This window comes from Haliotis asinina, chromosome 4, assembly GCF_037392515.1.
Source record: "Haliotis asinina isolate JCU_RB_2024 chromosome 4, JCU_Hal_asi_v2, whole genome shotgun sequence".
NCBI classification, from domain to species: Eukaryota; Metazoa; Mollusca; class Gastropoda; order Lepetellida; family Haliotidae; genus Haliotis; species Haliotis asinina.
In genome coordinates this window covers 47,338,143-47,351,410 of record NC_090283.1, presented here as the reverse complement: position 1 = coordinate 47,351,410, position 13,268 = coordinate 47,338,143, and the positions used below count along the sequence as shown (strand labels likewise).

At 41.3% G+C, this 13,268-nt stretch overlaps 1 protein-coding gene across 1 annotated transcript in view; it reads right to left on the bottom strand.

Moving 5' to 3' along the window:
* Window positions 1-948: 948 nt before the first annotated feature.
* Window positions 949-13,268, bottom strand: part of LOC137281607 (GRIP and coiled-coil domain-containing protein 2-like) — a 30,705-nt gene continuing 18,385 nt past the window's right edge. Inside the window, exons 15-28 of the mRNA XM_067812943.1 lie at window positions 13,033-13,195; window positions 11,391-11,491; window positions 9,006-9,083; window positions 8,496-8,675; window positions 7,654-7,733; window positions 7,357-7,410; window positions 6,644-6,766; window positions 5,966-6,068; window positions 5,521-5,736; window positions 4,973-5,078; window positions 4,235-4,320; window positions 3,675-3,818; window positions 2,902-3,010; window positions 949-2,476 (exon numbers count right to left, since the gene is read on the bottom strand). Coding sequence (XP_067669044.1) covers window positions 2,403-2,476; window positions 2,902-3,010; window positions 3,675-3,818; window positions 4,235-4,320; window positions 4,973-5,078; window positions 5,521-5,736; window positions 5,966-6,068; window positions 6,644-6,766; window positions 7,357-7,410; window positions 7,654-7,733; window positions 8,496-8,675; window positions 9,006-9,083; window positions 11,391-11,491; window positions 13,033-13,195 — 1,617 coding nt within the window. The 3' untranslated portion in view covers window positions 949-2,402. The remainder of the gene's footprint in view (window positions 2,477-2,901; window positions 3,011-3,674; window positions 3,819-4,234; window positions 4,321-4,972; window positions 5,079-5,520; window positions 5,737-5,965; window positions 6,069-6,643; window positions 6,767-7,356; window positions 7,411-7,653; window positions 7,734-8,495; window positions 8,676-9,005; window positions 9,084-11,390; window positions 11,492-13,032; window positions 13,196-13,268) is intronic.

The following is a 13,268-nucleotide window of genomic DNA, read 5'->3' as shown; positions in this document are numbered from 1 at the left end:
CAGTGATACACGTCCTGTCAACACTAAAGTGACACATGTCCACACATCCTCCAAAAACGGCTGCAGACCCCTTACCCTTGTGTAGTCAGCATACATGTATAACACCATTCAAAACTCCTCCAAAACAAGACAACTTATTCTTATTACTCCCCAAAACGAACAGAAAAACATCTATTTATACAGAAATTAAACACATCAACAATCTTGGACAGTCAATCTCAAATCACATGAAACCATTTAACACCAAAGTAATGTCTCTACATGGTGACAACATAAACAACACAGTATTTATCACAATCAAATTGGTGCAAGTACCTCGGTCTACAATGAAAGACTATAGTGTTCGAAAGAATCACATGCCCCCAGGCTCATAGTTACAACCTTGTATGGGCCTTTATGATCTGTAAGTTAACATAAACGTGACATATTTCTCCAAATATGCTGCAGTTGATGACGCAAGTCCAGTCCTGTATCTTTCGTGGTTGTTTGTTAGCATTTTTGTTGTTAAATGGAGCACTCAGGAACAGTCAAGCTGTATGGCTGAGGTATGTATATAATCGAGTCTTGATCAGACAATCCAGTGATCAACAGCATGAGCATTGATCTACAGAGATGGGATACACAGACATGGTCAATGAAGTCAGCGAGTCTGACCACTACTATGATGTTGCACTTTCCCTGGGTCCAGATCTTGGCCTGGTATTTCTTCATATTGAAGGTTCTGAAGTTCTGCTGACTGACTGTTCTTTGTATACATTTCAAATAAAACACAAGAACGGCATCACTCCTACCATGTGCCCACCCCTACATTGTATAATCTCTTAATGATGTCAAACTTTCATCTATAGCGTAAAAATAGAGACATAATAAAGAAAGGTATGTCTTTCAGTGTGAGCCTCACTTTCGTAACTTGTAACTAGCCATGAGAATGAGACAAAATATTTAGAGTTTGAAATTAATGTCAGTTTTATTCAGTTTCAATTTGTAGTAAAATTGGAGCACTGGGAGCTGGTTTAAAATTACTGCTCACAAATGGTACTGGTCAGTAAGGACCACCATCTGATTTGAACATGATCAGCTGGTAATACACTGTGATGGGAAATTGTGGAATGTAGGAATTCCTAGAAGCCTCTCCTCCTCGTCATGATAGATGATATCATAAGATATCCCATCAGAATATCTTACGTTATCACATGATCCCTGAAATATCACGATATCCCCTAAAAAAATCACGATATCCCCTTATATTGTCACGTAACATCCCTTCAAAATATCACATGAATTTACAACTAAGGCTGCATAAAAAAATTAATGTTTCTCGGGCACATTTGTTTCAAAAGTGATGAGGGCGGTAGGACTTTAATTTAATTTTTTATGAAAAAAAAAGTGATGATGGAGGAAAACATTTTAATTTTTTCTCTCAAAAATACATCTTGGAAAATTTAGCATGTGTTAATGAGTTGTAGATTCAATCACACTTTTTCTTACAGACTCTCATTCTGACAGTGGGAAAATGGATGATTGGGACGATGCCAAGTCAAAATTATCTTTTTAAAACGTTAATAAAAAATTGTTATGCGCATAAATAAAAGTGACGCGCTGATGTCCGAGAAACATTTCACTTTTTTATTTAGCCTAATAGAAAACACACCCTGTAAGAATACATGGAAAATCCTGGTATATCACACATGCAATTTCTGAACATAAATTTTACAGATGCTCAGCATCCAGTCAACTTGAATGGCCACTTTCTCTCACACATTAACTCACACAAAAGATCATACAATATATACACACATCACATATATAGTTAAAGGCCAAAGAAATTCAACACTTAGAAATAAAAGGGTGAGAATTTATGGATGTGAACATTTTGATTTCAAAGGCAGAGTAACAGTCTGACATCCATATATCCTCACTTTTATGTGTATCACTTCTAAATGCCGTTCAAAGACACCAAGCTTTCTTGAATGACAACCTTGTCAGATTCCTGATATGTACAGTTGTATGTAATGTGCAATGCACAAGTGAAGATTACATGTTGGTATTAAATCAAGTCAGGCATGTTGACATGTGACAGTCACATGATCTGTCATGTGACACTCCAGGAACGTAGATGTGGTTCCACATTCAGTCATGCAAGAACATGCCCCTGATACCAACAATCCTATTTTAGTGTGACAGTTCCTGGCCACTGAAATAAATATGATCCCTTATTCAAGTCATGTGACAGTCACATGATCTGTCATGCGACACTGCAAGAAGGTAGATGTGTTTCAATATTCATGTGACAGCACGACCCTTACACCGACAATCCTATTTAGTGTGACACTTCCTGGCCACTGACGTAAATATGATTCCTCCTTCAAGTCATGTGACAGTCACATGACAGGTCAATGTGACTACACGAGCCCAGACCAGCGATGTAGATATGACCCCCATCCTCCGGCCTGGCCTGCTGCCCCTACCTCCTCACCTGGAGACAGAAGAGTCACAGTTGAAAAACTTTCCATTGTAAACAAGCCTGGGTATTGATATCACAGAGATCCATAATAGTTAACTAAACATCAGTATTGATTATTGATAAATATCAGAGAAGAAGTTGATTAACTGACTTCCGGCGAATACGAAAGACTGGGTTTTTGATACTGAAATTGAAGAGTCTTGGATCATTTAAAAAAAAACATGTTGTCCCAGAAAATGCCTGATCAAAATAACAGTGCTTCAGAGTTTAAAAACAGTGAGTGAGTACAGTTTTTATAAATATTCCAGCAATATCATGGCAGGGCACATTGAAAATGGGTTCATTTAAAAGACAAATGTCTCCTACAAAAATTGAACAATTATTGAACATTTTATATACTGATCTCTCCTCTGGATCACTGCAGATTCTGGACGTACCCTGAGCAACTGCGGTGAGTTTGTCCATCTCCTCTTTGCTGAGCTTTAACATTGTCGTGAGGACTGGAACCAGCTGCTGTCTCTCGTCTCCCACTTTCAGCGAGAGGAACTGCAAGGCAGGGTGATATTGGTCTAACATCTGATGTGGGGCTATTGAATGTGTCTGTGGTAGTACATATGTGTAAGTCAAGACTTAAGCTTTATAGTGTCAGCCCACAGAGAAACCATTCTGACACCACGCTCCTCATTACCTCCTGTCCACACCTAAAACTGAATCCTTCCTAAGCTCAGACAATGTATACTGACTCTACGTTCATATTATCTCCCCTTAAAGCCAATCACCACCTCTCTCCAGACTGCGTATACTGACTCCAAGTCCTTACTATCTCCCTTTAAAGCCAAGCACCGCCTCTCTCCTGTGCTCAGTCTCAGTATACTGACTCCAAGTCCTTATTATTTGCCCACAAAATCAAGCATCACCTCTGTCCCTCCCGAGCTCAGAGTATAATGACTTCAAGTCCTCATTATATCCCCCCTAAAACCCACTGCCACCTCCCTCCTGAGCCCACAGAGAAATCGTGTTTAAACCAAACTCAGAAAGAGCATACTGACTCCAAGATCTTATTATCTCCCCTCCAATCCAAGCACCACCTCTCTCCTGAACTTAGACAGAGCATACTGACTCCAAGTCCTTATTATCTCCCCTTGAAGCCAAGCATCAGGGCAGGTAACCCCTCACTCCCTCACTTCTTCCAGCCTAGTAGGTGTCTCACCTTCATCAGAATGTTCTTGAGGTATTCCAGATTGCGTGTCTCAGTCTCACGCTCCTCGTTCCGTTCCAGTCTGCGGATCTCCTCCTTGAGGATCTTCACCTGCTCCGTGTAGAGGTTAACAGTCTCCTCGCTGTCATTGAGCAGCTGCAGCAGCAAAAACATGTACACCATCATCTACAGGTCAGCTCAGCAACGATAGTCCCAATACACTATGTTTCCCTGTTGAGTCTAAGATGGTAACGCTTGTGGTTGCTAAGTGACGAATATAATCACAGCATTAACCTCGGTCAGGTGCGCAAAAGTAGTAGCACAACCATTGTAATCACTAATTCTCTTAACTCCACGAGGTGCTAAAGCACACACAGACTACACGACAGGTAAAGAGGTAACACATAGAATAGGGGCCTAAACAATACATTTGTTAGGCGCTCAGTTACAACAAAGCTAGAATTCACGGTGCAGAGCAAACAGTGCAGTCAGTGCATGAACTTTCGGTGAGGCACATAACAATAGAAGACATCACGTTGCTAGGTAACCATTGTAACCACAGCATCTCCTACCTCTGTCAGGTGCTCGATTCTCTTCTGAGCTGTGACGAGGTTGGTCTTCAACACTTCCTCATCAACACCTGGCTCTATCTTCATCACTGAAGAAGAAATCAGTTTGTAGTGCATGGTATCAACACTGTTGCAAAATAAACCAGTTCTGGAATATATCTGTATTGCAATTAATTTCTTGCCTTGAATTTATAGATGATAGGTAGTGTTATGCTGAAAAATAAGGACTCTCACTCATTATCATAAACAATTATGATGAAACAGTGATTAAGTATGGTTGGGTTCTACACAACATTCCAGCAATATCACAGCAAGGGGATACCAGAAATGGGCTTCACACATTGTACCCATGTGGGGAATCAAACCTGGGTCTTTGGTTTGATGAGCAGACACTTTAATAACTACTGGTAAGCAAACAGAAGTTGGACCAATCTGTGCATGTTGATATTGGTCAATTGTCAAGTTGGTGCTCAACTTATCCTTGTTTGCCAGTAGGCTACCCACTCCCCTGAAATGCAACAGTGTAATCAGTTACTATAAATCATCCATAAATACCAGCTCTGAAATGAAGTCAAAATTAACCAGATCTGTCCATCAAGTCAGCAAGGCCTGACCAACTGATCAGTCGATCCATATGACAAGCATGGACTCCTGAAGATCAATTCTAACTCGGCTCTTCACAGGTAGGACATTAACTAGTTCTGACGACTGTCGTCAGGCCAGTATATTCTAGATGCTTACTTTGTCCTTCATCCAGGGGATTCTTCAGCAGCTGTTCAAAGGTGAGGGAGCCCGCAGCACTCACGGAAGTCTTGGCACATGGCTCAGGATCGGTAATCTCAGATCCCTAAAGGTAAAATGTCATACTGTAAATATGAACAACATTTAGGGTGTATTGCTTTCCCTGTTTCCCAACTATCACAAACCCAGAATTCTCATTCTGATGTGAAATGATAAAAGATTTCCTCATTTTATTTTCCCCATCGCTGTGAAAATTAAGGACACCATAAATTGGCTTCACATATTTTAACCAAGTGGAGATTTGGGTCAAGATGAGCAATTGTTTAACCACTAGGCTACACTACTACACCTTTTGACAAGTGTATCAAGTTGAATATGTAAAGATTGATAGTCAAGTTTTAGCAAACAGGTCAATAACTGCCTGGATACTTGAAATGATCTACACACAATATACTTGGAAATTAAATCATGGCATTTGACAGACAATCAGATTTTGTAACTATCAGATCCCCATCTTATTGTAGTGTGAATTGGTATATATTAATTACCTCCCCTTCCTGTCGCTCCTCAGGATGCATATAATCTGCCACAAATTCTTGTGGTGAATCTCGTGTCTCGCTGCTGTCCTTGACCCTCAGCGACCTTTGTAGTTGTTGTTGCAGCTCCCTCTGGAGGCGGAGGTTCTCGGTCTCTGCCAGGTCCAGCTGCTTCTGCAGAAACTCCTGGGCCTTGTTGTGATCATCCTGCATTGCACGGATCTGCTCCTGCACCACAAACCAACAAGTATTTATAAACCAGCTTGGAACAAGGGTGAGTCAGTGAGGCAATAATTTTATGCTGCAGTCAGGAACAATTCCATGGCATTATAACAACATCAAATTCACAGGAGTCTGGATATAGGTGGTTTGGACATATTTTCTAGTGGTCTCCATGTCACACCATTGACAAGGTTATCTTCTTTAGGATCCTTTGATAATCTCCCTTCGCACAAACCTTGAGTGAGACAGCAAGTGACTCGTTCTGTGAGGTTAGCTGTGAGATGAGTTCCTGTTGCTCCACGGCACTGCTGGTCTTCTCTGCCGACACCTCCTCCAACCTGCAGGCAACACACATGAGTCAGATGCTTGATAGGAAATCAGAGGTTGGAACGTAAACAAAGTATGGCATGAATTTACAACTTCTTCAATATATACAACATGACACTTCTGGGCTACTTCCAACCCTTTCATCAGGTTATTACCTTCTAGTCAATGTTTCACTAACACAGTTAATACACAGGTATCAATGTCAACACACCAGTCTAACTGTACTTAGGCTCAGTATTATTTGTTACACTGCTATACTGAGTCTAACAAACCCCAGAACAAGATCACGCCACACAGATACTAATACCTCACTAACACCTATCTACAGGTGTCAACACCATAGGAACAGTTCATTATTTATGGCTGGTGAGGGGGTGATGAGCCCCTGCCTCCGCAGAACAAAATGGGTGACCCTCTTTAAAATCATCACCATCCCGCCTAGCCATAAATTACGAAGAGTCCCTTATTTTGGTTCACACCTGGCTAAGATCAATACACAGGCATCAATATCTTATTGTGGCTCACAGGTACCCACACCATACTGTCCAGTACAGGGTCACACTCTCAGCTTTTACTCCAACCTCACCTTTTACGGTAGTTGGCATCCTTGGTGTCCATATCCAGCAGCAGGCTGTCATGTCGTTGCTGAAGACGCTCGTGTTCGTCCTGTAGAGCCTCCAGATCTGTCTGGGATGTAGTAAGACGATCGCTGAAACATGGAATGAGTGAGGAGTAGGGTCAGCCTGTCTGGTGTACGTGTATTGTCGACTGTGGGGTGATTGGTTTTGAACAGCTGTGTATTTGCAAAACGCCATTTAGAAAATGGTGAAATGTAACATGTAACATGTTTGGGATTTCACTTTTTCAGTACAGATTCTAACACATTTGTTGGGTTGAGTCCCGTCTTTGAGTGCTGACCATTGTTAGCCTGCTTCTAGGGGTGTGGGTTCAAATCACAGATGGGACTCAACCTCGAAAAGCACTAGTGTCTGTACATTACTGAGAAAGTGTAATCCAAACTATAACATGTGTTATCAATTTTTGGGTTGGGTGGGTGATCTGGCCTGTTGGTTTTTGTTTGTCGGGGAATGGGGTTGAGGAAATATGGTCAAAGAATGTGTAATGGAAGACTGATGGTAAACATGGAAGGGAACTGGTTGATGGGCCGGTTGCAGATTGCTTTTACCTCAACCAAACAGACCAGAGAAAAGTATCAACAACCCAGAGCCACAACCCAATGAGTCTGTAATGAGCATGAAAGTCAGCAATGGTGTGTGTGCAGGACAGGATCTCACTTACCTGACCTGCTGCAGTTTGAACTTCAGTTGTTCTACAGCGGCCTCAAGCCTCTCTCTGAAATTAAACGGAACACCGTTACAAAACATTCCTAGACTAATGCGGATTCAGAATCTTGACAAAAACTCCTCATGCACTTCACAATCTCACATAATACAAATGCCTGATCCAATTTCACATGCAGTTTCCATGTGAGTCATCAAACCCAAGCCTTTAGTATAACAAGCAAACACTTAACCGTTGGTCAACCCAAACATGGTTTTAGAATTATTCAAGATCCTTTCCAAATGTCTGACTTACTTTTCCTGCTTCTCAACTTCCTTGGCCGAATCTTGTGGAGACTTTGTCTTTTGTTGTCGCAGGACACTGTGTGCACGAACCTGCAAGCCAGCACACTTGTAAAAACATTTGTTTTTCTGCAATGGGGCACATATTCCTAATATTTCACAGACCCTGGTTTGGACCAGGTTGTATGGTTTGGTGTTTAATGCTGCATACAACAACATTCCTGCTATATGGATGTGGTCTGTACATAATTGAGTCTGGATCAGACAATCAGTGATCCACATCATTGATCTACACAACTTTGATACAATGAGAAGTGTCAACCAAGTCAACCTTATCACCCGATCCCGTTAGTTGCCTCTTGCGACAAGTATGGGCTACTGAAGACATCTTCATGGGTCAGTTTGGACCAGGATAAACACTGACTGTGGTCACCAGTATCAATTAGTAAAATCACTTGATGTCACTCAGAGTCAATCTCCAGTAGTGCTAACAACAAGTTAAGGATTCTGGGAATCAATCCTTCAGGATCCCTGTGGGGGCTATAGTTAATATTCAGAGTTACATCCATTGCTCTCCAACACCAACCACTGAACCTTGGAAAGGCAGAAGGGAGCAAGGTCAATTCCCCATCAGACTTTCACATTTGATAATGTGTACAATTTTTAAAGCAGTATTACAAGTTCACAGTCTTGCTGATTTGGTTGACACATATCACTGTATCCCATTTGAGTAGACCGATGCTCATGCTGTTGATCACTGGATTGTCTGGTCTCACTCAGTCAGACACAGTCATAGCTAAACCAGTAGTGATTTACAATGACAATTAACAGTTGGCTCTCTTATTAACTCCCTACCTTGTAGCTATCGTACTCGGCCTGCACGGCCTTCAACTCCCCCTGGGCTATGTCCAGGTCGTCCTGTAGGGTTTGGATACGGTTCTCCAGTGACCGCACAGTGCGCTGGTGGGAGTCTGATATAGTCTTCATCTTCTCCTGGAGACGCTGGTTCTCACCCGCTAGTTCGGAAAACTGCAGCTGTGGACACAAACAATCTCCATCTCAACACAGCAGACATTAATGCCTACAACATCATCATATAAAATCACGATCTCAAGTACGTGATGTTGAATAGACCATTGTCCTTAACCTATAATCACAACTGACATGAGAAGGCATATTGTTCTGGATTTGCACAACCACAACAGATGTGCTCTCTCTGTGTGTCTCTCTCTCTTTCCATCTCCTTTCCTCAATCACACCATCTGCTCTCTCCCTCAAGCCATCTCTTCTCTACTTCCTGCCCTCTCCTCCTCTTTCTCTGCTTCCCTGAAACCCTCTCTCGGTCCATCCCCCTGTCCCCCTCACCTTGTACTCCTCTGTCTGCTGGTTGAGGTGCTCCATCTGACCCTGTAGTTGAGCTGAGGACGTCCTCTGCTCAGATTCCTGGAACAAATACCAAACATCGCTGTACAACAGTTTACCCTCTGTAAAACTTCAACTACTACACTGTACTAACCCTTGATATTGCATATTCCTTACTGCAACCTGGTAAAAGTTACAAAGTCAAATGATTTCTGTTCTTTCTCTTCCCACCATCACTCAATTTAATGCATGAAAGGAGTACTTACAGTTCCTGCATAAAACCGTCCCCGAGTCAGTGACTGAGTGAGTGAATGAGTGAATGAGTGAGTTTAGTTTTACACTGCTTTAAGCAACATTTCCCCAATGTATACTTAGAATAAAATGGTAAGCATCACCCAGTATATTTGCCAATATAGGTTGTCTGATTGGAAATCTTTCAAAAAAACCCCCAATTATCTGAATTTGATTTAGTACTTTTCAGATTAAAACCAAACCATTATTGAAAGTGTCCTTTACTTTAAACAGGATGTATGCCCTTTTGGAAAACAGGCATTTTGTGTTACTCAGACAGTTTACATTCTTTTGAAAAGTTAAAATCCGAAATGAGTGTTTTATGGTCACGTGATTGTCATTTTTGATGAGTGAAACCTAAGTTGTATAAGCATGTTAGGAATAGTCATTTTGCTTTAAAAAGCAGAAACTTCATATCTTTATTTTACAATATTTCCTTTAATTGCAAATACAAATGATTATGGTAGCCCTAAATCAGTCAATAGATGAACCTTCTCTAACTATGGATTGGTCGTCCCATTTATTTTAGCCTAACATTTCTACAGCTTTACATCTTAGTTTTCAAATAGGCTGGTGCTTAACTTTTTATTCTGGGTATAGACACCAGAAATGGATTTCCCACACTGTACCCATCGAACCTGAGTATTCGGTGTGATGAGTGAATACTTTAACCACAAGCCTACCCTACTGCCCCTCTTCAGACCTAGTATTCACAAAACTACAGGTTGTTCAGCTTGACCTGAGCTACTCTACATTATGCATGACCTGGGAGGTCAAAGGGCACAAACGGCTGGTTGAGTTAACTTCATTAAATAGGAGAGCAGAGAATGTTGTTATTGTTGCATTTGTGTGAAACATGCATACATGGATTCATTATAGAACTTGTCCCGGAAAACAACTCTTCTGAAAAAACAATCATTTCATGTTTTAATTGAATTATTTTTACAGTCATAAGCTTTCTAATTTGGTTCAATTGTCAACCTTGTCAAGGTGTTCGGACATGCTGACAATCAGCTGACAAAGGAGCACCCCTTCACAATAATAGACCCAACCAGTTGTGACACGGTCACGCAATGTATTAGTATTCACTTGATCAGGCCAAGCTGAACAACCTGTGGACACCTGAAGCAGCAAAACCCTGGCTTAGAGTGAGTGACTATGGTTATTCGCCACTTTTAGCAATATTCCAGCAATGTCATGCCAGAGACATCAGAAATGGGCTTACACATTGTACCCATTTGGGGAATCAAACCAGGGTGTTTGGCTTTAGTTGACGCGCTTAACCACTACGCTATTCCACAGGCCCTGAATCAGAGTTAGGTCACCAAAACATGACAGTCTCCACAATATGGTCACAAAACAAAATACACATTTTTCGGGAGGAAGGTAATAAAAACTGGACCTCTTACTAACAAGTGGTGCTTTAGCATGAACAACATGTGCAAGGAGTGAGTGAGTGAGTTTAGTTTCACGCCGCACTCAGCAATATTCCAGCTATATCGCAGTGGTCTGTAAATAATTGAGTCTGGTCCAGACAATCCAGTGATCAACAACATGAGCATCGATCTGCGCAACTGGGAACCGATGACATGTGTCATCCTGTTAGTCGCGTCTTATGACAAGCATAGTCGCCTTTTATGGCAAGCATTTGTTGCTGAAGGCCCGGACCTTCACGGGTCACATGTGCAAGGACAAGGGGAAGGTCATCTATAAATATGACAAGTATTTGGCAAGAGTCATGATTTTCAAAGACCTCTGACCCACAGTGGTTGCCCTAGGCATAAAAGGGAGTCATGAACATGTTATGGGAGTCATATAGGCAGGTTTTCTACATCCATGGATACAAAATTTACGAGCCATCATGACTCCTTGTGTCACGACACGGAGTCATAAACATGTCTTGAGGAGTCAGATATGCAGGTTTCTTATGTCATGGCAAACACAGGCCCCAGACACACCTGTAATGAATGACCAGTTAGTACAACAGGTAGTAACAGTTACTGTCGATATGAGTGAGTAATGTTTTATGCCACTGTCAGCAGTATTCCAGTAATATCACGATGGGGCATGATACAAGAACGACTGTAAGACACTCACTACTTTCTTGGCATCGGCCAGATCCTTCTTTGTCTTGACGAGGAGCTGTTTAAGTTTATTGCCTCGGTCCTCGGCCTGGAGGCGCAGTTCCTCCACCTTCTCTGTCGGGAGACATACGTGAATGAATGTTATTTTATGCTATCACAACCACTACTAATATTACAGATGCCAGGAGTAGAAAGCAGTAACAGCACAGATACTGTTGATTTCCAAAATCTATTTTTTTTGTCTATTCTTTCTTTGCTATGTTCTCTGGTCAGCCACACCCCAGTTGTATCACAGATCATATTTCCACAAAAGTGAATGAGTTTAGATTCACACCACACTCAGCAATATTCCAGCTATATGGCAGTGGTCTGTAAATAATCAAGTCCTATTGATAATCTAGTGATGAACAGCATGAGCATCAGTCTGTGCAATTGGGAACCAAACCAAGTCAATGAGTCTGACCACCCAATAACATTGTCACCTCTTACGACAGGCATTGCCGCCTTTTGTGGCAAGCGTGGGTTGCTGAAGACCCATTCTACCTCGGATCTTTACAGGTCATTTCCACAAAATGTAATGAAAACTTCACATCATATTTTATGAAACTGTTCATTTCATTCAACCATTTCATTATATTTATTATCATCAAATTTATTATTTATGTGAAAACCACCCAATAAATTGGAATCATAAGAATGAAGATTTTTATGGATATCAACTTCTTTATGAGAGAACACAACGTTTCGGAGTTAATGCTTACACCTGATGAAGGAGTAAGCATTAACTCCGAAACGTTGTGTTCTCTCATAAAGAAGTTGATATCCATAAAAATCTTCATTCTTATGTATTTTCACTTCTAAATGACATTCAAAGACCCAAATTGGAATCATGACAAGTATTTGTCACTCATATGGCAATGCCCCCTACCACTTGAGAAGAATGAAATATTCATAACATATAAACATGAAGTGTGCTTCTCACTATATATTAGGTCATCTCTTGTTTTCCCAGAATAACCACATTTGAGTTTTTTGCTTTGGAGGGACAGGTTTTACTTTTCGCTAGAAAGACCTCTTCCCAGGCTTTACTTTTCCTTACTTTATATGAACAACATTCAAATGATACATGAGTGTTTGAAATCAACTGAAAAATATCGTTCAAGATTAAGCTCAAACTACAAATGCTTTCCCCAGCGAGGTTGGAACAGCAACTCGCAGATTCGTAGACAGACACTCTGCTGCATGGCCACCGGGCTGATGAAGGTGGAGGGGTTAAATTATCTACATGTAGTTACTGTCATTAAATTGATTTTATGTGCGCTTCAGTTATTGTTATTTAGCTTCATTAAATGATCATCTACATCTACATTATCCATCACTGACAGTATATATATTAGAGAAAATACTTCTTGGCTTTGGTAGACAATGTAAAACTATCTGTGTCAAGAAATCCATCCCCTTACGGTTTTACATCATCCACCAAAACCCCAGAGGCGTCTTTTCTCCTATATATCACAGCAGGGGACACTAGAAACAGGCTTCACACATTGTGCTCAAATGATGAGGAATCAAACACGTGTCTTTGGTGTAAGAAGAGTGCCTTAACTACTACGCTACTCCACAGCTCCCCAACAGACGGATCAAGAAGCACTAACCCATCTGCTCCTTGAGTCGGGCTGAATTCTGTTCCACCTGTTCCACCTCGGACTTCATCTTCTCCATGATGGCGTCCTTCTCCTTCAGCTGGTCGTTGAGAGTGCGAATCGTCCGCTCGTAGTCCGCCATCTCAAGGTCCATCATGTTGCTCTGGCTGGCTTCCTGACATGAGCAGAAACAACAAGATGTCACCCGGGAACACAAACTGACTCACTTAGTATATTTAATTCTGTCA